This window comes from Solea solea, chromosome 18 (assembly GCF_958295425.1).
Source record: "Solea solea chromosome 18, fSolSol10.1, whole genome shotgun sequence".
Classification (NCBI taxonomy): Eukaryota; Metazoa; Chordata; class Actinopteri; order Pleuronectiformes; family Soleidae; genus Solea; species Solea solea.
The window spans coordinates 10496523-10524233 of NC_081151.1; the positions used below are offsets into that span (position 1 = coordinate 10496523).

Below are 27711 nucleotides of genomic sequence, written 5' to 3' on the forward strand. Positions count from 1 at the left end.
GAATGAATCAAACTTGGGCTTAACTGCTACCAATATTTTTCCCACATATACGGAAATATTGAGAGAGAATGACAAAAGTCCATATTTATTGTTGTTTAATTGAGCAGCAGCAGCAGCAGCATCAAACAGTACTTTGCAGTAAACACTGTTGGACCACAACCATTGAATAATCACCACATAAAATCAACTAGAATAGGTTTCACGGAGGTTAAAATACATTTTTACTAGTTTTAATAGATGTCACACACAATACGTAACTTTGTTCACACAGACATGTGATTAAGAGATGTATGGTTCACCACTTGGATTGGTCACTGACTGAAAGACTTCCATCGGAAGGGTAAAGGGATTTCAATGTCAGCCTTTTTGTTTGTCACCCTAATGTATGGCTCTGTGCTCTCTGACGCCAATCTCATAAGTTCTACAAATTCATTAAGGTCACTATAAAGATGTGACTGCAAAATACCAATCAACTCAACAATGCGGCTATTTACTTCTTCCTTGGTTATTGCATTGTATCCCTGTTGTATGTTAAGCTTGGTCAGCTGTTTGTACTCAGCCACAAGTCTCTTTGCCTCTTCGATGTTGTGTTTTGACAACCGCAGAAGCTCTCCGTACATATCGTCAACTTGAGGAGCAATTTCCTTATTTTCATCTTTTAGGTAGGTGATGAAATTCTCTGCTCTTTCGGTGATCATCTGGAAGAGGTTGTTGACTACATCACCAACTAAACTGAAGCCCCTGCGCAGTGTCCGTCTCAGCTGGTCATATGCAGATGCTGTAGTCATCGTCAGATTATCCATGAACTCATTCCCCTTAACAACAATTTCAGTTCCAGGTATGGTAAACTTAATTCCTCTGACAAATCTAGCAATCTCCTTCATGACGCTGGCAAACCTTTGGCTTGCCCTGTCGGTGGCTCGAGACAGAGACCGATGGGTTTGTTGGAATACCTGCAGACTCGATATCTTCTCTTCAGATCCAGGAACTTTAACCTTTATGTCACTCAAGAACTGCCTGACTGCGTCAAGCCAGATATTAATCTGCTCCTCACTGCGTCTCAAGACTTGTGTAACCTTGTCAGCCATACTGCCAATAACTTCCCGCACATTAATCGACATCAAGCTGTCAGAAGCCACCCTGTACATGTCACTTCCTTTATCCCCAAGATGTTTGACTGAACTCTGCAGTGTGTTAAGAGACACAGGACCCTCATTATAGGCTCTCTCCATGACATTGGTAACTGTGTTTTTTAGCTTCATGCTGCCTCGATTGAGGTCAAAGCCAAAGTGGGCAGTGTGGTACTTGTTGATGAACTTGAGCACAGCATTGTTCATAGCAGGAATCCTGTCCTTGGTCCCCTCAATGACAGCATGGAGGAAGTCCCAATTCCACTGCATCTGTAAGATTAACTTCTGCGAGTTTTTGAGTGTGGCTTTAGCAGTGAAAACATCCAGGTCCTTCTCAGGAGTCGACTGAAGTTGATGGGAGAAATCAAGACGAGTAACAATTATAACAGTGACATGTTGGACAACATACTGTACAAAATAAATCCAAGAACCTAATTACCAGGTAGCGACTGAACAGTCTTCCGTGCAACTGTGATGGAGACCTTCGCTGAAAATACAGTCCAAGGAAACCAGAGGATGGAGAAGACATGGATGCAGTGATGCCATCTTTGCGAGAAGCAAAGCGGAGGTTCACATCAGTGAATGTTCGGCTAGTGATGTCAACACTGAGAGTGTGACGAGACTCCCTGTAGAAAAGGAAAAACAGTAATGGAAGTGTTAGTATATACACATAACCCAAACACACTCCAACCTCACGGGCTGCAACTGCAGAAACCATTCCTAGATATGCCTTAATCCTCAATATGATGTGCTAATGTCAATGTTTCTCACTGCTATTACTGTTTCTATTCACATGATTATAACTTGATTTTTTACACTTTCAAATACTGTATGTCTCTTTGAGAGAGAAAAGTCATTTCATTGTACCTGAGTAAAGTCACAAGAAAGATGATCCAACCTCATTTTGAGGTTGGATCAAAGCTCATACGCACTGCTGAAATATGCTGAAAAAAGGAGAAAACTTACACTGATTCAGCTGGAGGGGTTTGGCGTTTGATCCTGAAACAAAAATGGATGTAGTAAGCAAAGATTTATTTTGAATTTCAACAAAGCTTGATGAGCTTTCACCGGTTTTGCTACATCCTTAGTGATGTATTACGGTTAAACTGTATATAGAAGGTAAAGCTTCGAGGCAAAATCGTGTTTGTGATGTTGGGCTATATAAATAAAATTGACTTGACTTGACTATTGGAGAGACAGATTTACATATTTGACATATTTACATGTTTTTTCTGGGTTGCCTCTGATTTCAGTTGATCTCATATGGTTCTTGGTTGAAACTGAAATTGGATAACTACCCATTCTACTCCAGACACATGAAGAAACTAGGTACAAGATTTTAGAATACTATCCATATGTTGATTGATACATGTCAAAATACACAGATATATGACAGCCCTTTTACAGGTATTTAAAGATGATTATTTCATCATATTGATTTATCATGCCCTTTAATTATTTCCTATTTACTGAAAAATAATTACAGATTTCAAATCCAACTTCATATCAAAGAGGCAGAAAATATACTTTACTGTACACACTTACCTTAGGTTTTGTGCCAAAACATGCTGCCAATTGACGTTAGCATCATTGTGAATCAAGTTGCACTTCCCGTTTACACTGATTACTCCGTCATTGAAGCCGAAGGTCGCGCTGGCTGAAGAGACATAAGAAAAAAGTAATGTCACTGGAGTGAGTATATCGTACAAATATTCTCATGAAGTGTCAGACTTACCAGATAGGTCATATTCCAGGAAGATCATGGTAGAAGTGCAGGTGGAATTTAGTGACGTTGCAAGGTTTGAGTCCTTGTTCTCCAGATTGGCAGTTGTTGATACATTATAAATCGGGGAGGAAACCTTTACAGTGGTGCTAAGAGCACCGAAAGCAGGGATAAACACACTTAAAGGCAGATGAAGGACAATTTCGGGGATTCTAAAATTCTGGTCTTCATATTTAATGGTCGGATGTTGAATGTTTGAAATTGAGCGTGTCATTTCATGTAGACTGATGGTATGTCCTCCAATGGTGAATGTTTTTGGCACTTCAAAAGATGAAAGTGTGATATCATACGCAGGCTTCTTGAACGAGAGGAATGACATTTTTTCTTGTAGATACTCTGTAGTAATATTGTAACTTGGCACTGATATTGTTGGCACACGAGGCAAGAAGATTTTAAAGGCTGTAGTGGTCATCACCTTTGGAATGAAAAGGTTCTTTGGATCAACTGTAACAGGTTTCACGTGCAAGTTGGTGAATGGAACATCAAAGGCTGGAGTTGTGACTGCAGGTGGAAAAGTGAGATGATCGGGGACATCTGAGGGTTCAAATCGCATGTCTATGTTTTTTATGGCATGTGAAATGTCTTTAACCCAAGATGGCATGTCCAAGCTGATCTCAGGGATGCTAAAAGAAATTCCATTTTCAAATTGTTTAAATGGTATTGCATACTCTTGTCCTTCCAAGGACTTTGTGTATACAATGCTGTAGGACATGTTAAGGAATTGCAAGCTGTCCATATTCGTGACCTGATCAAATTTTAACACATCCCAGAGGGTCTTCTGATACACAGGAAACTTAACTGTCAAGAAAGCTAGGTGGTCTTGCACTGACTCAGTCAAATCCATGCGTATTTGTGATTCATCATTGAGCATGAGGAAATCAAAAGTATGGATAACAGATGACAGTTGTTCCTCACCACTCCAGGTCAGGGTCTGATTCTCTGAGTTGATGGCAAGTTTGATGCTATGCACAAGTCCAGCGTGACCCAAATTACACGGCTGACTGGCATCAATGTCCAAGGTAGTCTTGAAGGTTGTGAAAGGAACAAATTGTAGTTCTCCTTTAATAACGTGCCTTCCATTTGTGCTTAAATATGCTGAATTGACATTGTTAATGCTCAAGTAATCAAGTGTAATCAAGTTACGCCACGTGGAACCCATGACAATCAAGCTCTTATTCAAGTTGAACTGGAGGATGTGATCATTTGAGCTTCGTTTCTGCTTTTCCTGCTTATTAATGTTTAGGTTTAAGACAGTGCGTACAAGTGACCGAAAGCGATTGGGATTAAAGTAAAGACTAGCCTCATTCTCTAGGTCTCCAGCAAAATTATAGCCACCCATTATTGTTATGTCTGACTTCCCATGGTTGTCAAGAGAAACATAGGTGAATGGGTTCATTTCCCACTTAATATCAAGGTTTCCTTTGCCTGCAGACTCAAAAACAGGAATGTTAAACATGTAATTGATTTTTTTCTTGGAGACAACAGTTTGCTTGGTCTTGGTATTTCCAGTGAGCTCCTGTTGCAATTCTAGACTGAGGAAAGGTAAATGGATTGTTGCTGAATTAGCAACAAAACCTTCCTGGCTCCTTTTTGTGAGGCTAACAGCACATTCATGGCTTGCTTCCACATTGTCATGTTCAACTTTAACAGTGCAAGCCAGTTTTATTCCCCTCATCCTTGTCAAAGTACTCTTGCTGTCAATCTTTACATTTAGAAAGTCAAACATGGATGTTGAGGAAACACCAAACCAAGCAGCAATTTCATGTTGATCGTAAAGGCCAGCAGCAACTACACGTAATGTAATCAAAGTGGATTTAAAGGTAAAGTTACAGGTTATATTACGCATGAGTGGAATCAAAATTTTGTTCTGAATGGCTGGTAGTGTGAAAGTGGGCAGCTTTGCTTCACTTAATGTTTCTGGAACATGAATGACTGGCAACCCTAAAGATGGTAGAACAAGGGTGTAAGATGGCACAGAGAAACCCAATGCTGGGACTTTGAAGCTTGGAGTACTGACCTCTTTGGGGACAAAGAAGCTAAACGCTGGCATCTCTGCCCTGAATGCAGAAACATCAATATTCAGTATTGGTATTTTGTATCCAGGGACAGTGAAGATTCTAGGTGGCAGACTTGAAGTGTCAATTTTGTGCTTGATATATTTTGACTTTGCTTGATTTAACGAATCTTTGAGAAGTGCAACTACCTTGTCTCTCAGTTGTTCAAACTGACGATGGATGATGTTTGCATTGTCACTGATAGCACTGTAGATTGGTTCAAGGTCTAACTCAAGGCTGTGCATATCAGGATTCCTAAAGGAATGCAGATCCAGGCTCATGTCAAATGACTGTTGAGGAGTGGTAAGCAAGGCTTTTAGTCCAGCCTGTTCCCACAGGGAGAAATTTCTGACTTCTGGGGCTTTCATTTCAAGAAAAGGTACTTTTATCTCGGGGATAAAAAGAGGAATGGTCAGAAAGTCCAGATTAGCCTCTCCAGTGGCTGATGAGTAGAGGAAGCACTCTTTTTTATTATTTTCTGTAGTGAAGTTGTGATTGTACTTGTACTGGTTGAATCTTGCCAAAGCAGACCAATAAGCACGCTGCTTCTCAGAGTTCAGTGTGGCTCCATAATCATGTAGGAGGTCCACTTTTCCTTTGAGTTTCAGGGGGAAGAAAATTTTTGAGTTCACTGTATTTTTAGCATTCAGCACAATCTCAAATGGATGTGCCAAGAATTCCAGTGAGTTGGACATTGACCCAGACAGACTGCCAGTGAATTCAGCATCATGAGAGGCTGCCAGTGTGACATTCAAGCCCCCCACATGTGCCTCCCCATTTAAAATCATAACACTCTTCTTGAATGATGGAATTTCAGTTTCACATCTTGCTTCAATGGTGATATGGCTTAAGACCACTGACTCAGCAGTCAGTGTTTTCTTTGATTTCAAAGCCTCACAGACTGTTTCTCCGACATAGGTTAGCTTGGCAGTGTTGAAATTGATGTTGAAATCCAAATTGCTTGTGTGTGTACCTTCATCAGAGTAGTCTTTAATGGACCACTTTCCATTAGCAGTAGTTTCTTCAGTGAATGTAATTTGGTGAGGTTCCATTATGGCTGACATTTTCTGTTTCAATGACGCCTGAGATGAAGTTTCAATTGATGGGATGTCCAAGTTGTGGTTGTAGGTCATGTCTATGGCTGCAAAGATTCCACTCTTCAGTGTAAATGCTATATTGTGGACCAAGTCTGCTTTGTACATTTGGGTTGTGGCTTTAGTAGTAGTCTTGACAGAGGACTCAGCAGAAGAATCAGTAAGTGTTAAGGATCCCTCATGATCAATGGAGAAGGCCATGTGTGTAGCTTTTATAGTCTCTGTGAATAGCAGTTTTTTCATTCTGGGAGCACCCAACCGAGCAGTGGCTTCGATTGTATATTCAAGGGGCTTAATGGATGACTTTACATGAGAGTTAATGGTGGCAGTAAACTGTGGGTTTTTTGGTGTAGATGTTGAGTTTTCAATCTTTCCAGTAGTTACAAGAGAATAATGTGGGGAATTCATTCTCAATTCTCCATGGAGTTCACTGAAAATAGGGATGCATATATCAGTGGGAAACTCAGGCAATTTGATCTCTGGAATTGGAAGCATGGTGATTTCGAAGTCCTTCAGATTTAATTTGGGGATATTGATGGCTGGAAATCTTATTTCTGATAGGGTTATATCTTGGAACGTTAGATCTGGTAGCTCAAATAAGTAGAGAACTTTTAGGTCACCAAAGATTTCCTCCGGGTCAGGCATTTTGAATTCAAATCCTCTCATGTCATCTATGATTGCAACAATCTTTGCTTTGATCTCATTGAAGTCTATGGTAAAGCCAGGGATTGTGTAGGAGTTCAGAATGGTGAACTCAGGAAGTGAAAGGTGAGCAGGGATGCTGATCTCATGCAGTTTGTTGAAGTTGATCGCAAATGCTGGAATCACAAGGTCAGTGAAGGGTACGGTGAAAGTGCCAATGTCAATCTCTGCTCTTTTCAGTGCACCAAGAAGTGTATATACAGCTTGCACAATCTGGTTGATGACATTATTGTCCTTTACCACTTGTCCCATCTTCTCTGTCAGTTGTTGAAATTGCATAGTAATGAAAGCAACCACATTGCTGTAGGATTCACTCGCTCTTTGGAGGTGAATGTACATTTCATCTCTGATATCCATGTCAAGGATTCTTTGTTTCATGTCCTCGAGCATATCTTGCACTTTCAGCTTTACATCATTGTAAAATGTAGTGTTGATCACATTTGCCAGTTTCTTTAGAGCATCAGCAACCTTTGTGTTTTTGAGTTTATCCAAATAAGTGGTGATGGAATTTTGAATCGTTCTGAAAAAATCTCTAACAGCCTCAATTTTTTTAACTATTTCATATATTTTAAATTGCTCATTTATATAATGTGTTAGTTCAGCAATCTTCCTGTTGGCCGCATCAACAAATGCATTGTAGTCAAAGTTCTTCATTGACTTCAGCAATGAAGAAATATGTTCATTAAGGTCATTAATGCTTTCCTTAAAGTCAATTGCTCTAAGGCGTTGTGTCACAATGTGCAAAATTTGTATAATTTCGTCATAAACAAATTCAAAGTTGATAGATTTCAAAGCATCTACGACGGACTGCACAGTGCTATCGATTTTGAATTCCTCGACAAGAACCACTATCTGATCCATTAATTGTTTAAGTTTATCGTCAAGGTTGTATTTTAAAAAAAGATCCCTAATGTAGAAATACACAGCATTGAGTTTGTTGGAGATTTCGTATTCATCAATCCAGTTGACTATAACCTCATTCATAGATTCAATCACTTTTGCTATATCTGAATGTGGGATTTTATAGGACAGCTGCTCAACATATTTGACCAAATCAATTGAGCGGAAGTAATCGTTTAGATCTTTAAAAAACATCCTGACGTCAAAGTTCTCAATTTCCTGTTTTATTGCGGACAGTGTGTCTTTTATTTTTTCTATTATTCTATACTCAGAATCAAGCTCTCGGAGCCATGCAGTACTGGTTTCTGAGAGCTTCTGTAGGTCAATCTGCCGTATAACATCCTCAAGGGCGTGAAGCACTTTGACAAGTGACTGCCTGATTTTATACTTTTCATCAAAGGCTTGAAGTTGATATCCAATCTTTGAAAGAATATTTGTTATCAGGGTGTCTAGGTGTCCTTCTTTGAAATAGTCTTTGACTGTACTGATGAGGTCTCTAATTTTAGTGCCAATGTCTATCACTGTATTTTGCAAGTTCTTGCTCAAGTCACTCATTGCAAGCTCTAAGTCATCAGTTGTCACAGCAAACTCATCGATCAAATAATCGAGTTTTGCTTTTGCTTGGTTCATTTTATTCTCCAGATCTATTTTTTGCATGAAATCCCTCACTTGCTTTGGTAGCCCATCTAACTTGGCGCTAGTGTCCGTGATCAGCTGACTGATATCTAAACTATTAATGAACCACAGAAGTGATTCTAAGGCTTGTACAAGTGTGGTTTTGAATTTCTCAAAAGCAACAGGGAGGCTTTCAATGAATGGGATATGAATAATATGACAGTCAGTGTTTTTGTCATACTTGAGGAAACCAGTCATGCTGAATTCTTGTATTTCGGGTGGTGAACTCTTGTCTTTGAACAGTGGGCTGAAAATGTCTGTTAATAATGCTCCTGAAAATTCTAATCCAGTTTGTTGTGGATTATTGTAGGTACTGATGTCCTGGTTATACATGTGATTGTTTAGTTTCGATTTTACTTTCCACTCCAGATATTGATCACTTGGGGTCAGGAGGCCATCCCATTTGTTGTCTAAATTAGTGGAAGACTCCCCACCTGAAAGGAAATGAGTGGTTGACACGCGGCTGTCATGAGAGTATGCAAGAGCCAAGGGCTCAGCTTTGACCAACAGCTTGCTGTACAGCTGTCCACTGTGCTTCCCATACAGCTTAATTTCTCCATCGCTATTGACAAGCGCATCAACAGAGACACTGAAAGGCAGTGCCATGGTGCGAACGGTGCTGTCAAAACGTAACGGCTCGGAATTTATTCTTGCTTCACATTTTGACTTGGAGGAAAGTCCAGCAAACTCAAGTTCACAGTTGTGACTTATCTGGGCATCCAGTACATCTCCAGATGTACTGTATTTAATTGCCCCAGCCATATCGTCATAGGTTATTTCATAGATGTGCTTCATGTTGTACTCCTCTCCATATGCTCCCTTCATACTTCCACTCAGATCCACCTTATTTGGCTCAAGCTTCAACTGGCCTTCATTTTTCAAGTCAACATCATTATATTTAAGGTCATTAGTCATATCAAATGACATGACAAATGGCTTCATATCAAGCTTGGTATCTTGCTTGTAGTAAATATCAGTACAGATGATATTGTTAGACTTTGACCTAAGGGCTAGGGTCCAGAGAGTGAGCGTCAGCGAGTGGCTATTTTCTGTTTTCATTCCGTTTAGCATTCCAATAGAATTGCCAGTAAAAGTTAGAGCCCTACGGTTCAGTAAAACATTCATGTTGTTTCTTGTGGTCGCATCATATGCATGTCCCTTGAATACGCCATCCAATGAGGCTTCCACGCCTGTGACTTTACCCTCGATGTTTAGCTCTCCTCGGCTCTCCTCGGCCATTGCTTTGGTCATGGAGGACAGAGTGGCACCATTACTGTCGATAACACCATTGTAGATATTCTCAACAGTCACAGGGCTGAACTGAATGCTGTTAGTTCCACTTGTGCTCAAACCCTTTCTACCAACCATCACAGAAGCCTTGTGCAATCCACGACCTGCCGCAGAAGTGAGGGAACCCTCAGAGTTTAGCTCAAGTCCATTGACATCCAGCAATCCTGTTATAAGTGAATACGCTCTATTTGTGACATCATCTGCATGTGACTCAATCCGGATGATGCCCATATCATTGGACACCCCAAACTCAATTTTGTTACTGAGTGATTTACCCATGACTGCAGCAAGTGCATTGCATTTCAGGGTCAGCTTTGCGTCTTTGTACTTGACTTCTGCCACATGCTTGATGGTGTCCTTCTGGACATTGGTTTTAGACACAAGGTTCAACTCAGAGTTTGCATAGACTCCATGGATCCTGTTGTGAAGATGGATGAATGGCGAGTCAAATTGCAAGGTCGACTCTCCTCTTCCTTTTCTATCTAGTGGACGGAGATAGTAGCTGTTGGTGTAGGAGGTGTTGGTGTAGAATGGACCTATTTTAAGCAGGCCATCCACGGTGCCGTCTCCTGAGACTTCATCTGAATTCAGAGTTGAAGTTGACTGAGCAGAGTAATAGATGGAGGCCTGCAGGCCCATTGGACTAGAGGCTTCAACCCTGTAGTTGGCTTTTGCATTCAGTTTGTTTGTCACCCTTAAAGTGTCCATGACACTAAAGCTTATGTCAATGAGGGAATGACTAAAGGAAGTATTAAGGAGATACTTGAGGTGGTCATCAGCTCTCCCAGACATCAGTCCAGCTCCTGACATAGACAAAATGAAATCACACTATTACCATCTATCTGTAATGGCACAAGTAAAGATCTAGAATTCACTCTTCATTAAAAAGCCAATTTCTGCCAATAAATCTAAATGTTACACACTGGGCCTTTAACTATTACCTATATATGCACAAAGACATCATAATCTTAGCCACATCTCTGAGTTAATACAACAAAAGCCTTTTGCCATTTGACTAGTTCTTACCTTCAAACTTGTATGACAATAAGTTGAGAGGTGATCGAGCCATGGCTTTGTACTGAACAATGTAGCTGGGGATATCAACAGTGTTGTTGCCTCCAGAGATGGAGCCTTCCCAAAGGTAAACGTTGCTGTTGATCTTGGTGGATGCTTCAGCCAGACCAAGAAGAGGTATAGAAAAATCCAAAGTAGGTGGTATAGTAAAGGATGGTAACTCATAGGTTCTAGAAGGGAAAAGTATCAATCCCAAATCTATGTAGGGCGTAGACAAAGAGGTCGGGATGTTCAGTTCCTTTGACTTTTTGCCTCCAAGTGGCAGAGGAAGTGAGACGGCCATCTTTTCTTTGTTGAACTGGTATCGGAACAAGCTGTCACTATAAATGAAAAAGAGGAAGGGAGTTTTAAGCCGATCTGTTTTAATCTTTGAGTTAATGATTTTCTCACACTGTATATTGAATACTTACAGCTGCAGGAACAGTTTCTCGGGCAGAGGTGGCAAAGTCAGATCTGAGAGGCTTCTCATACTTCGTAGATTTGCAAAATAGGGGATATGTGCTGCAAATTTCTCCTGCCATATATTACCTGCCTTCAGGGTGACATGAAGATAAATCAAATCTCACCTTTCATGGAAACTGTAATAAGTGAATGTTCATTCTGTGAAGGCTTCAAATACATTTTAAGCTAGGGAAAATATGCCAAACCATGAAATGATGATGATGTTCTCTTTTTTTGTCCAGAACCAAAAACACAAACCAGTTTTACACCAGAATGTATTCAAATTTCACTATTTAAAAAACAAACTCTCAAACCGGTTAATCATTTATCAAAATAGTTTGTAGTTAATTTAGTAACTGATTAATAAGCGATTAATCTTATCTAACTTTTTTGTGCTTCAGATTTTGTAAACTTAGTATACATTGTGTAAATGAAAGCATAAGTAAAGTCAAACTCAAACAAGTTCTTGTTAAAAAAGTCTTGTTAAAAAAGTAATAGATGAAATAAACTAATCTTATGGGTGTGTGGAGATCTGTGTGGGGTCCAATATATGTCCTCAATGTGTTACCAGAATTTTCATGAACTATTTATGTTGCAGTCAGGTTACATTATAGGAATGTATAGTGTATAGTTCTTCTACAAGGTAGAAGAATGGATATGAACAAAAAGACGATTTAAATAAGAAAACAGAAAGAACAGTTAACAGTAAAACAAGGTTATACATATGGTGTCATGTGTAAAATCACTACCTCTATTGCTTTAGTGACTATGTGACGGAGTTTCATATCAGTCTTTGCCACTTTCTGGTCCAGGATATTGTCAATGAGTTGCTGCAGCTGCTCACGATGAACCTCAAGATCTGGGATCAGTTTGTGAATCTCCGAGTTCAGATTTGATTTCAGTTCCATCTGAAACTTGTCGTCATCTGTGAAGTCCACAAACATATAAACGAGTGACTGCTGTGCATCTGATTTCTTTGTTGGAGAGGGTAATGACAGTTACCGTATTTGAGTGAAGCTTTCTGTTGGTAGGACATCTCAGAGAGGGTGATGACCGTCTCTACACCCATGAGCACATCCTCATTCTTCTTCAGGGTTGCAGTGACAGATGCATCGGTTTTTAGAGAGGGGATGGCCATCTGGAGTTGTAACATGGCATCCTTCATCCTGTCAAGCCTGCGTTTAAAACAGGACATTTCGGCTGATAGGACTGCAACTGCATGTGTTAGTTATTTACATTTCTCAGACTGTGTCGTGAAACCAGGCGACACAGCTAAAACATCACCATTATCTATCATTATAAAGGATTGTACCTTGTCCGTCCGACTAGAGTCAGCTGTGGGATGTTCTTGTTGGTGACGTCAATGGTAATACCTCGCATCTTCTTGCCCCTCGGGTCTTTGTCAGTTACAGCCACTTTGATGCCTGCTTCCACGTCATAGTCGGGAATGACGACATCAGTGGTCAAAATGTTCTTGTTGCGGTTGTACTTCAGAGTCGCGGTGGCCTCTGTTGAGTCATCACCTAGCAACAGCAGATATTAAACCCATTTGTCAACGTTTATCTCCAGGCACATCAAGATCTACAGTTAATTAGGTGATGTGGTGAAGTTATATAGCTTATAACCTGTCTATGGTACGGTTAAAGTTGAATACATTGATTTTGATTAGACACACATATAATATTGTAATATAAATTCCACAGATATGATCTCTGTATCTATCAAATATATATATATATATACACACATATATATACATATATATATATACACATATGTATATATATATATATATATACATATATATATACACATTTCTCTCTAAAATGATATATACATTATCTATAGAGCTGTACCTTCTGCCTTCAAGGTTAGCTTCAGACCATCAACTGTGTGACGACCCCTTTTACCCTCCTTGAGCATTTCAATGGTAGCGGTGTACTCTGAGATTTCTCCAGTGGGCTGAATTTCCACAGCAAACCTGAGGGAAAAATGTGTTTCATGAAATTACTGGCTCGTTTGAGACCCCTGGTTTAAACAAATAAGTTTATCATTGTAACTGTGGCCTTGTAACTGGAGAGCTGCCAGTTGAAATCGATAAACAAGTCAAGTGCACTACCCAACCCCTGCTGCTCAGCTCAGTATGTGTGTTCACTACTGGTGTTTAATAAGGATGGGATTGCTGCAGAAGATACTGTAAAATTCACTATTGTTTGGCTATTCACTCACTGGTTTGTGTATGATTATAAGAAACTCTCAGTTGTACTTTTAATTCTAAATTCCTAATTCTTCTCACCTGGATTCTCCAGCTAAGGGATGGTAGTATGGGGTCCCATCCCCAGAAGTAGCATTAGAGTAATGCAGACGTGTACAGAGTTTCACACCGCTGAATAAGGGCTGACAGTCTGTTGATTCAGTCCTGTCCTTTATCAGTGATGGCACTGGTACTGTTTCCCTGGAGGAGACTGACAGCAGCTGGTTGCTGTGTTTCAGGAAGAAAAATCACAGCTGTGAGAGAACGACACTGAAAGCGCTGGACGACTTAGATCATCGGACACGACAGACACTCACCTGACGCTGAACAACTGAATGTTAGACTTAGGAGCAGGTATGAGCAGTCTCATCTGGTGTCTGTTAATGGTGACTTTGGCATTGATGGAATTCTCGTGGTACATGTTGGTGTGCATCTCAAGCCCCGCCTCCACAAACTCTGGAATATGCACGCCCATTTGAGTGATGAATTCTATCCCAACTGATGGCATGAAGGACAATTCAGTCTGCAAGGACAAGCATACGTACTGTTCAGGCCTACAGTCATCTTCATAATAATATGAATAATATAACACTATAATAATACTATAGCAGAACAGCTGTAAATGCAAACCCCAAGTGTGAATATACAGTGGAGAGACGCTAACTTACCGTTCCACTACGAACTGCGTGAGCTAGGCCTCCTTTGGCACCAGGCGCAAACACACCAGCCAGTGAAAACTTCAGAGGGAAGCCAGATGCAGTAGGTAGAGAGAAGGCATTCTCCATGAAGATGTAATGGGCAAAGACCCTATTGTTGGTGCTGTAAACTAATGACATAAGGAACTGTTGGAAAGAAAAGAAAAAACAGCTGTTATGATTACATGTCTCTCTCGGTCAGGTGAGTTGCACGGAGGTGCACCGTCAAGAGACAGATACTGAATCATCTACATCTGAGCTGAATTAAGTAGACCAGTGGAGGTTGATGGTCTTGACCATTAAATGGCCAAATATGTAAACTGGATATGACTCAGTCAATCTGTCAATCAAGAATTTACTGATGTCAAAACTGTAATTTTCACATTACACAAAAAAGAAATACCTGTTACATTCAAACCATTGGCAAATGAGTTCATGCAATGCTAATTAAGTCAATTGGCTCCACACAAGTCTCTCTGTGTGAGACTCCGGCAATGTTTGTATCAGAAAAAAAAAGATCTAACCTTATAAGGTAGATATTTCATGAAAACGCTGTAGTACTGTTCCACCATCTTTCTCATTTCGCTCGTCTTCATGTATCCAATCTCATTTCCCAGGAGCCTAAGGTAGGCAATGGCTTCAGGGGCTTGAGAGAGACGCACGTCATCCACAAGCTTCTGGATATTGTTTGTGAGATCTTTCAGAAGATCCTGTGGAACCTGCGGGAGAGTTAGTCTTAGCTTGTAGTCATCAAAAAGTAGTGAAGCTGCCATGAACGAGAGACAATGTTTTGTGAGGCAAGTATGTATAGTGTGTTTAATAAGTATTTTACCTGTCTTTTCACTCTGTCAGGAGAAATTCGGTCCAAAACATCTCTGAGCATCTGGGCTTTGTCCCCTGCCCAGTATGTAATTCTGGAGATGGAGTCAGGGAAGAAACCCTTATGCCCAAATAGAGCTTCAATTGTTGGTTCAAACCCTGTTCCCTCAACGCCAACCTTGAAAAGAGAGATTTTGAAAAGGTGAAAAATCTCACTTGTGAGCATACACCACGTACTAAAAAAAAACAGGCTCATGAGAACACACCTCAAACAAGTCATAGTTGTAGTCAAACGCCTTCAGTGTGGTCTCCAGCATCACCTCCTTGGGTAAGGTGTCCTTGCCATCGAAGATGATGTTGGCCTGCGCTGAACCCAAGGGAGAGTCTGTTTTGTAGTTGCGTGACATGCCATCATATGCCTCGTTTGTGGACGGTGGGTGGTCTTTCAAGGCCAAATCAACGTACTCCTTGAGTCTTAATGAGAAAGCACAAGTGGTAAAATAGTCTGTATTTATATAGCACTTCTCTAGGCTTGATGACCCCTCAAAGTGTCTTGCCCAAGGACACATCGGTATGTAGATTGAAGAATGTAGACTAGCTGCGCTGGGAAACAAACCTACAACCTTCTAATGGAAAAACTACTCACTCTACTCACTTTTACCGAGAATTGTGAAATACTTTGTTTGGTCATATTAAAGCACATATTGACTTTGTAAATACAGACAATGTACACAGTACAGTTGGCAGTTCAAGCCAGGTAACAAAACATCTATATCAAGATGTACAGGGAACCTAGTGCAGGTATTCTCAATGTGCATATATGCTATATGAAAAAAGGACTACAGTAATATCATTTATCATTATAATTATTAATATGATCATTATTTGTTATGTTTTAGTTCCTGCTCATATATGTTATACAATTTTTTAAAGTAATAGATGATGTCATGAAATCCCGTGTGGGATGGGCCAGATGGCATGACACAGAAATTGAAATGAACTGTTTGAAATATCTGGCTCTTCAGCTGCTTCCCTGACATTCCCATGCATTTATCACACAAGTAAACGTGTGGATGTGCCAAGAATCCAGGACAGGGATACAAAAAATACCCTCCATTTGTGGACCATCCTCTACTAATTTTGTGTAAATGTAATATATTATATTACTGCTGGCCGATTACTCACTGGTGCAATTGTGGCTCATTGGAGACGAGGATGTTCTTCAGGTGAGAGACCACAAAGTTGTTGACCTGTTCATCCCTCTCATTTTCCAACTTTTGCACAATGTCTTTCACCAGGGCTCGATGTGGGTTCTTCATTAAGATCAGGTAAGCTGCTATACGTTTCTCAACAGCACTCCGAGCGTCCTGGAACACCTCCAAGAGAACATTTCTGACCTGTGCTTGAACAAATGATAAATGAATAACTTGTCTTGCAGTCCATGCTTAGATCATGCCAGTCAAGACGAGGGCTTAAAGGTCTAGTACGTGACATTTAAGAGGTTTATTGGGAGAAATTGAATATACTAGAAACACTACCTACAGTAGAACTGACCATGAATGCAGCACTCTGTGTTGCCAGATCGGTTTGATAGCATCGATAGCACTGTTTTATTCTGTTGTGTGACAAATATGTATCTTGTTGCTGCTAATATTGTGTCCCTTTTTCATTTTATGCACTCTGAGTTGCACCTGGATCAAATGTGACAAACAAATTTGTTTTTACTACTACTGTGTACTTTTTTGCTTTTATGCACGTGTGTGTGAAGGACAGTGAAAAACATTATGGCTAGTGCCCCAGATTCTGTTCAGGTAAAGTTCTTTTATTATTTGTAAGCACCTTTTGATGTTCCTTACGTGCATTTGCACTGGTTTTAAATGTGTCATCACCTGCCACTGACTGGCTACTTCCTGGCCCAGGAAAATGTCTCTGTTTGAAAATGTGGCCCAACTGAGTTTGTCATCTACTCGTTATACAATGATATGATTTCATGTCTCTGGAGTTCTGTCAGTTAAATCTTACAACACATGATGTGTTCATCATCACACTTACAGACGTGTAGACAATATGTCACTGTACCTTATCATTAATGTCCATCAGTCTAAAAGCTTGTATAGCTGCCTTTTGGTTAGATAATGGAATGTCTGTTTTCCTGGCACACCGCAGAATAGAGGAAATCAGGTTGGGGCTGGCAGCTTGCATGGCCTGACCCATGACACCGACAACCTGGAGACGAGAGAAATAAATGATCTCGGATGCTGCAACACTGAGCAGGATTTCCAGGAAAAGAAGTGATTCATCGCTGAAGCCGAAAACCACTGTTTGTGAGATGTTTGTGTGATTATGATCACCCTCAGGACAAGGAAGGACATCTCATGAGGGTCAGTCGGAGAGTCAGAGTCAGAATTGGTCCTTTCTCCCGAGCAGTCATTTAAGAGCATCTCCATGAACTTTGAGACATCCGTGACCTGTGGGGTGACCTCACCGTCATAAAACCTGTGTTAAAGGGACAGAGATGATGCAATCACATGACCACACAAGGGCTATATATATATATATATATATATATATATGTTGTGTGCCTTGTTCAGACTGCCAGAAAAGAAATTTCTGATTCCTTTGCATATCCAGATTTTATCCACATTAAATGTCTACATACAAATGATTCAAACCACATTTGTCTGACTGCACAAGTCAGATTTTCAAATTCAGCACACAACAGTGACGTCAAAACCAGTGTATTCAAGCTCGCCATAATGACAGCAATGTCACCAGACTCCTCTGCACCACACCTTGAGAGGACGATGGTTTGAAAAGGTGTGAAAGTCATGCTACAAGCGAGGTTAACCCTACATCGTTATCAGTTGTACAGTGACACCTCAGTCGTAGTTTCTGACCCCATGGTAAAAACGTTAATGGATATATTTAAAAATAGCAAATCAAAAATGATTGGCTGAGATGATGTGACTGTAGAACCACGCCATCATACCGCACTGGAGCAGAGGAGATCTAGTGAACCAGTTGGTTTCCTGCTAGATTTCCGGCTCGATTATGGCTCTGATTTCATCTCTATTATATTCTAGAAAGAGAGCAAGAGATGGGGGGGATGTGCGCCATGATAATGTAGTATAATGTTGTTATTTAGCTTTTTCAACACGTTTTCATGGTTAATCACTTACAGTATATCATTCATTCACTAAGTCTACAGCTTTATCCTCAACATGAGGATTTGGGGGGGTTTTAAGCCAATCCCAGTTGACATAGGGTGACAGGCGGGGGACACCCTGGACACGCCGTCAGACAAAAAAATCATTCACTCTCACATTCATACCTACAGACAATTTGGCGTGTCCACTTAATCTAGTCTGCAAGTTTTTGGACTGTGGGAGTGTGCCCTCTCATAATTTTTTAAAAGTCCCCTCGGTCACTTCCTCCTGGTGCCAGACCTGGTCGTGACCAAAGCAACCCATGCAGATAGGCAGTTTATTTTAGTTTAGTTGCAAATAACTGGTATACTGGTACTTACTTCTTGACTGTATTGGCCAGAGCATACATGATTGCCCTGCTCTGTCTATACTGAGCCATGCTGAGCATGTCAGTGACACGTGCTGCGTCAGGGTCAGCCTGCAGACTCAGCCCATAGACAAGAGCGTCCATCTCCAGTGACAGACCATCGACGGTCCTGATAGCCTGGAGGATGGCGCTGGTGCACTCTGAAGTTCCACACTGGAACAGGGCCTGCCAGGTGAGCCACGACGACACGTCCAGCATTTCAGTGACTGTCTGGCTCAGGGTCTCGTTCCTCAGGACACGCAAGCTGGACACCAGCTTATGGAAAAGGCTGGGCCTCTTCTGACCTTGGTCTGTGTCCGACAGAGCCGCAAGCTCCCGCAGGGTGCTCACAGCAGTGTCCTTAGTCAGGAGTGGAGTTTTATCACCAGGGTCTTCAAAGTGGAGTGGCTTGCTCTGGCTACGGTTCACGTCTGCGTACAAACATTTAGAAACATTAACTCTTAGAAATAGTAACTCTTCTAATTTAGAGATGGGGATTAACAACCGGCTTTGCAGACATGCTGGAATTGATCACACACACCAAATAGTCTGTTGTTGATCCTCTTAGAGCCTTGAAAGCTGAGATCCTGCGTGACCACAGATGATATTCCATGCTCCCTGAAAGGCAGGTTTAGAAGGTGACTCACTAGACTGTATACACACTTACAGGATGCACTGAAATGGTGACTTACTCGTGGGAGAAGGGCAGGTAGATGTGTTTCTCTGTGCACTTGGCTGTTGTAATGTGTCTTCCCTTGTTATCAAACTGGTAGTCACAGTCTTGATTGCTTGTGATGAGCTTTGATATTGGGTGATGCTGGAAACAAAAATGAGTTTATAAGTGTTGCTCTCAGCTCTCAGCGCTCCATTTCTGTGTTTCAGCAAAATAATTGTTTGTATTTTGAAGAAACTAAATTTCAACCACTGGGTTTCACTAGGAGTCAGTTGCAAGCCAAGGAAGGCACGCACATGTACTGTACATGTGTTCAGGTGCACACAGTGAATTTGATTAGATTTGTATTTTGTGACAACAGCAGCAGCTGAAACAAAGTAATCTAGATGTTGGACTATGTTGGCACTTCCTGTCCTGTTCATATTATCTGCTGCATCATTGATCCTGCAATTAAAGCAAATTATACCAAGATAACGTGCGCAGACTTTGTACTTGTTGTATATGTCATGTGATAGGCATTGGAATATGGAGCTAATTAATACACATTTTAACTTAAATATAACACTACCAGCTTTAATGTTTTTAAACTGCAGTTAAACTGTTGGACTGAGAACGTTTTATTTAACTAGGTAAATTAGATTTTGTGTTTTTGCATTGTGTGAACCACTTTTTATATTTTGTTTTTATCTCTAAATGCCATGTATATAAGCTTTACAAATGTAACTTACTGTGCTGAAGGTGTACAAGCAACAACTATTTTACCAATGCAATATTTGCACTCTGCTCAGTGGCTCAAGACCACTTCTCACCAGCTTTTGCAGCAGGGCCAGGGGGCTGTTGGCGAGTTCCCTGCTGTGGAACTGGTCACACTGGGACAGATCCCTGTACAGTGTCACATCTGTGGGGATATCTCCCCTGGCATTCACCAAATTGTCTGTTAAGCACAGGCCATGCACTGTGCTCTGAAAAAGAGAAAAGAACAGAGAGATTTAGCCTTGTAATACACTATAATACGCTCATCGTCATCTGCTCATGCTGTAGATGTGCACTTTTGCGAGAAGACACAAACCATGAGGCTGCTCTGTCCTTCCTCTATGACTGGAACCACAAGTGCCGAAACGATCCCTCTCTTAATGTTGAGAATGTTGACAGGCTCATCCGTCTCGGGGTAAAGCTGCACGTGGGCTGCGTCGTCTACGGTGAACTTCAGAGGGTTCCTGTGTGAAGTAAAGACAAACCACTAAGCTCAGTGACAGCGCAGGGATGACGAGACGGGCACAGGTCCTGGAACAAGTACAGAAAACGGTGCTGAACAACAACACGCATATGCCCACTTACAATGCTTTATACCATATCCATGGTATAAATGTTATGACAATAATTTACCAGATCCTGTTCCGGCAGGATCCGGCACAAATTAACCCCTACATCTATCACACGACTCAACACTCAACATGTCACGTCACGTAAACTTTTATAGCAAATTTATGTATCTGGAAAAGCGTTGTTACTTTAGTCTTGCACTTTTTTTGCACACTTTTTTTTTTGTAGATATCTGCTAATCTTGCATGACAGTTAAGTGTATTGACACATTGGGAAACTGCAAAACTAAGCAACTAAGTAACAGCAGCAGTGGTTTGCACTCTCTCCAGTTAAGGTAAACATGTCAACGAGCTAGTACAAGTACCTCAACCAGTTAAACCATTGTGACGTTGACAAACCTTTCTTTGGACATGTAAATAAGAAGTAAACACACTTGTGGTTCAGAAATATGAACTCAAACACTGCAGTTATTTGTAGAAATGTGCAATGTTGCCCATGATCAAATACTACATATTTGACATTAATACAATTATCAACTGACTCTTGAATATTAAAACAACAAAATGCTTGTGAAATGGTGCAAATTTGTCATGTTGTAAAAGTGGGTGGAGACGAGTGTCAGGGGTGATGTATGATAGAAGGATGGATGGATGGATGTATGGCTTGGAGACAGTGTCTCAAAGAGTGGGGGCAGAGCTGAAGATGCTGAGGTTTTCACTGGGAGTGACCAGGATGGACAACACAGCTCAGATAGAATGGTAATATAAAGAGAGGCGAGGTTGAGATGGTTTGGTTACGTGTTGAAGATAGAGGGAGTAAGACCACAGAGAAGGTTCATGGATGTTGTGAAGGAGGACATGAGGCCCGCTGTGGCGACCTCTAAAGGGAGAAGCTGAAAGGAGAAGACGAAAAAGTGTAACAGATGAAGAACTGTTCACACTCACTTTTCCATGGCGGTCTTGAAGGCCTCAGAGCTACGAGCTGGCCTGTAGACCGGCTGACCCCTGGCATCCATGTCAAAAATCTCACTGAGTGCACAGTCAGACGTGTGCATGATGAACCTGCATGCTTCGGGGACTTCGATCTCCACCTAAAGATATGCAACAGCAGACATGGAGTCAGCACAGAGACGGGGAGACAGCTCAGATGAGAGCAGTATTTTATCAAGTCAACTGCATAATGGGACGCGTAACAGTCACATACCTGGCATGAGACTTTAGGGCCATTTCTCAGGTTGGCAGTGCCGGCCACACCATTTCTGCTCTCTGTGGTGTACTGGTACACATATTTCTTATAGACCTTGAATCTGGATGCCACTGCAGTGAGATATTACGGGGTTATTAATCTTTGCCCCTTGTGTAAAATGCTCCAACAGTGCTATGGTCACACACCTGTCTAATCTACAGATATATCTGGTCTAGTACTGGAACTACACAAGGTGCAGGAAATGTAAAGGAGACGTAAACACACTTGTGTTTCAGAAATATGAGGTCAAACATTGCGGTTGTTTGCAGAAACGTGCAAAGTTGCACAAGATCAAATACTACATGTTTGATATTAATATAATGTAATATATAAACATAAAGTCTGCACCCATACCAAGACTGCCATAGTAATGGCAGATTCACTAGATGGCAGCAAGCACAAATCCGTTGCAGGATCCATCTATAGGACAGTTCAGTTGCCTTCTTTATTCCAAAGGTTTTATTCGCAGAAAACCTTTGGAACAAGTAGCAGGAAAACATTCTCTGCACTGACCAGCTGCCGTTGTACTGAGCAGCTCTTGCTGCTATCTGCACAAAAACAGGTCATGTGTTTATTCTATTAACCCACCAGGTCAGTGACACATACAGTATACAGTCAACTCTTACCAGGTACAAACAGTGACAAAGTCCTTGTTTGTACATTCAGATCATTCAAATAACTTAAACGGATGGATGGATGGATGGATGGATGATAGATAGATAGATAGATAGATAGATAGATAGATAGATAGATAGACAGTCAACTTACACGAACAAGCTTCTCCATGAATGCTGCTGCCTTCCTCTGGAAAACAAAGAGGGAAAGATCATATGATAACAGAACATATTGGGTGAAAATGAGACATGTTATGGCCTTTTAAATCACCAGCAAAATTATAAATCACTCAATTAATTAATATGTAATAAAATACATTGTATTTAACTGGATTAATAAAAAAAAAAGTTAGTCCATAACATCCCTTGTGGTTTAAAATGAGATGACACTAGAAACATTACAAATTACACACAGGCACCAAAGCATTGGGTTCAGGTTAGACTCATATTTTCTATTTATACTTTGTTGGCTGTCTCACGCTTTTGGAAACACACACTGCAGACTCAATGCATGAACATAGGGCATGTAAAGACAATAATAATACTGAATGAAGTATATTTAAAACATATCATAAAACATAACATAAAAAGAAAATCATGAATTCATTGCTTGCTACAGTTGAATTATTATGAGTATTATTAGTGATGGCTCAATGGAATGACTGGAACTAGCAAACCCTTTTAGGGCTACAACAGTTATTCGATTATTACATTAAACACCAACTATTTTGATAATAATTAAATATAAGCGTAGTCATTTTTCAGCTTCTTAAATGTGAATATTTTTCTGGTTTCTTTGCTTCATATAACAAAGACATCATTAAAACTGAACAATTCTGGTTTGTGGACAAAACATGACAACATTGGCAACATTATCATTTCCAGGTTTGGTAAACAATGATCAACACTTTTCAACATTTTCTGCCATTTTACAGACCAAACAAGTACTTGATTGATCGAGAAAATAAGCCCTACACATTTTTCATACAGTTGTGCTACTATTCGAGTATAAAAGCCTACAAAGCATCCTACAATTCTGAATGATAATTGTCATCAAATATCATTATGCTCAAAATAATGCACAAAATATTGTAGAATTTTGTAGAAGGTGATCACTCTAGTCCACCCGGTCTGAACAGGATGCTTTTTTTTTTCTTTTTTTTTCATATTGCTGCTACAGTTTTCATTTTCATTCCTGTTTTTCTTTTTGCACTACTTTATATATATTTATATACATAAAAACACTTACTTATTTTTTTTTTATTAATCACAGTTAGGCTGAAAAGTTGGATACATGTATAGACATTACAGTAAGATAAAAGACATTTCAATTCAATGCTATGTGATGGTTTCCTATCTGCTGCCAAGCAACGAAATTTCGTTGCCAGTTTTCTCTGCTGTGTTTTCTGTGCAATGACAATAAAAGGAAGTCTAAGTCTTTATTTTAAGACAAATATAAATAATGATAATAATAATAACACTGCTGTCAACTAATCCAAGGAATTTGGATCAAAATGAATTCTTACTTACGGCCTAATGTGTAGCTGCTCAGCAGCAGTAACAGACACAGCTTCCCATAACCCATGATGGGCTATATAAAGGAGTTTTCTCTGAATTCTTTAACCGTCTCAGTCTTGACGAATACTGCAACACTTCTGACCCTGCTGTGTACCACACAGCTAAGCCTGAGATTGTCCCACAGTTCAAACTCTGATCAGGGGCTGAAGTGACAACCCTGATCAATACCCCAAAAAATCAACACAGGTTTATTTAAGGTCAGTGCTCGGTCTGTATCTCACATCAAGACCATGTAGTACAAGCAGTCAGCCCGAGGTATAAGCAAAGTATGCCTCAAAATTATGAAATACTTAACATGTTATTATGATATATTAAGTTATAATTTGTCAGTATGTCATAATAATGACTTAGTGTCTCATAATTATTATTTGGGTATGAATTATTTTTTTAACCCGGTGTTGTAACGAGTTTTTTATTTTTATTTTGTCGAGATGTGTTTCCTTAGCTGTTTCCTGTGGGAAACATGTCAACACAACAGTTCATGTGTTGGTTCCGTCAACACGGCAGTAACTAAAGGGAGTGACCGCAGTCCTTGACAGTGAGTTCGTCTTTCTCTTGTCATGTATTAATGCATATGGTGAAAAAGCTAGACCTATATAACCTATATTACTTTATATTTCGTCGTTTTCCGTATCTCGCTGACGAATAAGCTTACCATTATGGATGTTGTCAGTCAGGTTGCCTTGTTAACGCTAAATGGTGTTGTGACAAAAACGTATGCCTGAGAGAATGTGTGTCCCCGTCGGCGGGAGCGCGCATGCATTCAAGTGAGGTTGAAGTCCCAAGCTTGGATTCCACTCAATGAAAAAAAGTAAATGGAAAAAAATAGATACAAGGGTATGATTCATTTGCAAAGCAGCCATTGGTTTGTAAAAAAAAAAAAAAGGTATAATAGAATACATTTAGAATAGAATAGAACTGTATTGTCCCCCAAGGTAGAAATTTGCCATTTTGGAGGTAGCTAGCACCGTGATAAGCTAGCCTCTTAAGAAATAGTGCCAGCTAGCTTACATTTAGCATATCTGGTTGAACAGGTAGTTAGCTAATGTAATACTGTCACATCCAGCCCTGCTGGTTGAGCTACATTTTGTACATCTTGTCTCGTTTCAGGTAGCTTCACTTCCTGTTCTCCTGTATTTCCTGCCCTGCCCGTATTACTTTGGACCGGAGAGGTCAGGGTGCTGCAAATATCACAACACAACACGTTAAGAAAAACACGCTGCAAATATCACAACACAACACGTTAAGAAAAATGTGCTGCAACTATCACAACAGAACGCACTAAGAAAAACACTGCACACCCATCTCCACACCTGCACGCAGGATGATCTCTCTACAGTAAACAAGTAGGGACAAGCCATGGTAAATGCATTGAAACACTCCTGAACGAGCAGACAGGCAGGATTAGGACATCCAGTTTTCAAAATAGTTTTTCTTGATGTGTAGTGTTGTGATATTTGCAGTGCCCTGGCCTCTCAGGGCCACCATACCTAATGCTTAATTGCCTCCCCCCTGTCTAAATAAAACAGGAAACACATGGAGAAAACTGAAAACCACAAATAAAAACCAAAATGTAGCTCAACCAGCAGAGCTGCATGTGAGTTATACATTTTGATTTAATAGTTGAACATTAACACCAGAGATCAAATATCATCAAAACTGACTTGACTTAATGTCGAATTTGTGCTCAATAGAGTAGTTTTATCCCAAAAGCACCTACTGATGAATGAGCATTTCTTTGTACACACATGTGTTCCACTGCATTTCAGACTAAAAAATATGCACTCCCCTCCAATAATGGTATTTCCCATCTTGGTTCAGCTATTTATTCTCAGTGTGGATGCATCTGACTTTGCTGTCAATGCAGTTCGCTCACATATTCAAAATTGGAAAGAGATGCCTGATGCCTATGTCATGGATTCCCATCAGGAGACACATTTTCAAGACATCCAGTCCTCTCATGATGTACTGGAAACACCAATTACACCATTGCACACAGGTATGGAATCATAATAACACGCACCATCTATTCTAGGCAATGGCATCTTAGCTGAACAACAATCTGACAGTTTTGATTATGCCACATTAATCATTGTAATCATGGTAAATGGTAAAGTACTGTATGTGCCTCACTGCACAAAGTATGTTAAGGCTGTAAGTCAGAACAGAAAGCTGCTGTTGTGTGAAAGATATATTCCAGAATGTGGAGTTGCAGAACTGTTTTCAGATCAGTGAAGACAATATGAATAATTTAAATAATGTGTCAGAGGCTGAGCATCATAAAGAAGATAAATTCACCATACCACCCTTGTGAAGGTAGGACAGGTTGCATGTCTCCGTAGAACTTTAAAATGAACTCAATTTATGTGGCAAGTTGTTAGCTTATCAAGCAGCATGTGAATTCATAAAACCAGAAACACTTGTTGGTTGTTCTTTTGGGCATTTTAGAGGGGGACACGAGTCCTGGCAATCATAAAATACTACCCGACAGAAGGTGTACCCTGTGCCTCTTGCTATGGAAGGGTATAGTCAGCACAGTGCAATGAATGACACAAAGATTGCAAATGCAAATAAAATTTTGCATTTATTTGCTTGCTGAGCCATGTGATTCATTACCAAACCTCACATTTAAAAGCACAGCAGATACCTATAACTATATCTAAAAATACCCTTGATTGTATTTTTCATTTATTGGGTGGAATCCAGGGGTAGGACTCCACCTTCACTTGAATGCATGAGTGCTATGGGGGCACAAATTCTATTGGGGGGAAAAAACCTTGGCACAAGAAAATACATTTGGGCCATTAGGGGTGAGAATTGCCAGAGACACCACAATATGATATTATCACAATATTGTCAAATACTGATCATTTGTGATATATTCGCACACTGTGCTCCAGTCATACAGGAAGTACCGTAAACATCTTTTTTTAATTCACTGATTCAGTTCATTGAAAACAACTGCCTTACAAGTCACTAGTTTGTGTGAAAAACTAAGTCACGGCAGTTTCATGCGGTCTTGCAGTGATGACTCCTCCCACATTAAGGAGGTGCTATAGTAATGGGAGCACACCCAAACCAAAGAATCAAGGCGAGCTGGGACCATGTACCGTGTGAACTATGAGGTGTTCTCTTGGGTAATTCAGGCGTGTCTTCACCTTGGCAATTGACTCAGGTAAAACACACTGGCATAACTGTGCTCCCTTTTGTGGTTGTCTGTCATCTCACTGTAGGGATCCGATTTCCGAGTCAGTACACATTTAGCATACATACAAACAAAAACAAAACGTTTTTTTAAAAAAAAAAGCCTGATCGGTATTAAAAGTGCCTCTGGGATATTTGATGAACGGGACAGATGTGTGCCCTCCATGGGCAGAGGAGTGTTTACAGTTCTTGCATGGAGAAAGAAGCTGTTGCTCAGTCTGTGAGACCTTGCGAGAAACGCTGCAGCCACCTTGGTGGTGGGAGGGATAGGAGGAGTCCTTTGTGGTTTTTCAGCTGTCATATCATGCACCGCAATGAACAAAGCTTACAATTAAGGCTATATATAATCTGCAGGCCCAGAACCAGCAGCGCGTCGGCTCTACAGTGCAAGGAACTGAATCATGTTATTGCACAATGCGGCAAATAAACATAAACCTAAACAGCGGATGATGTTTTAACTAACATGCTGCATGAGATACATAAGACAACGTTTGTGCGTCGCTGCAGCTCCAGTTCCGTGGTTGGTTGGAACATGTCCAAAGTTTAAAACTCCAAATGCAATTACATGTTTCTGTTTCTGTAAGATTAAACACTACTATGAATATGGATAT

At 40.4% G+C, this 27711-nt stretch overlaps 2 protein-coding genes across 9 annotated transcripts in view; one reads left to right on the forward strand and one right to left on the reverse strand.

Moving 5' to 3' along the window:
- Nucleotides 1–78: 78 nt before the first annotated feature.
- apoba (apolipoprotein Ba) lies at nucleotides 79–24738 on the reverse strand. 3 transcript variants are annotated; one of them, XM_058615235.1, is made up of 29 exons: nucleotides 24552–24738; nucleotides 22473–22508; nucleotides 21663–21775; nucleotides 21404–21549; nucleotides 20206–20353; nucleotides 19946–20098; nucleotides 19156–19280; nucleotides 19005–19081; nucleotides 18438–18894; nucleotides 17263–17407; nucleotides 16991–17137; nucleotides 16097–16308; nucleotides 15178–15385; nucleotides 14925–15089; nucleotides 14617–14811; nucleotides 14066–14239; nucleotides 13715–13920; nucleotides 13440–13625; nucleotides 13000–13124; nucleotides 12456–12666; nucleotides 12146–12318; nucleotides 11893–12068; nucleotides 11113–11234; nucleotides 10655–11022; nucleotides 2866–10431; nucleotides 2676–2787; nucleotides 2097–2129; nucleotides 1570–1756; nucleotides 79–1475 (listed from the first exon to the last, which is right to left on the reverse strand). In XM_058615235.1, the coding sequence occupies exons 4-29, from the start codon at nucleotides 21511–21513 to the stop codon at nucleotides 312–314; spliced, it is 12945 nt and encodes a 4314-aa protein (XP_058471218.1). In that variant the 5' UTR covers nucleotides 21514–21549; nucleotides 21663–21775; nucleotides 22473–22508; nucleotides 24552–24738; the 3' UTR covers nucleotides 79–311. The 3 variants fall into 3 exon arrangements, with proteins under 3 accessions (XP_058471218.1, XP_058471216.1, XP_058471217.1); XM_058615233.1 differs by lacking the exon at nucleotides 24552–24738 and adding an exon at nucleotides 23849–23977; XM_058615234.1 differs by lacking the exons at nucleotides 2097–2129; nucleotides 24552–24738 and adding an exon at nucleotides 23849–23978.
- Nucleotides 24359–27711, forward strand: part of dglucy (D-glutamate cyclase) — a 16076-nt gene continuing 12723 nt past the window's right edge. Inside the window, exons 1-3 of one of the 6 annotated variants that reach the window (XM_058615237.1) lie at nucleotides 24379–24434; nucleotides 25007–25493; nucleotides 25718–25895. In XM_058615237.1, coding sequence (XP_058471220.1) covers nucleotides 25737–25895 — 159 coding nt within the window. In that variant the 5' untranslated portion in view covers nucleotides 24379–24434; nucleotides 25007–25493; nucleotides 25718–25736. Of the gene's footprint in view, nucleotides 24435–24882; nucleotides 25494–25646; nucleotides 25896–26473; nucleotides 27072–27711 lie in introns of those variants that run through there. The other 5 variants (XM_058615236.1, XM_058615240.1, XM_058615242.1 and 2 more) reach the window with 5 other exon arrangements.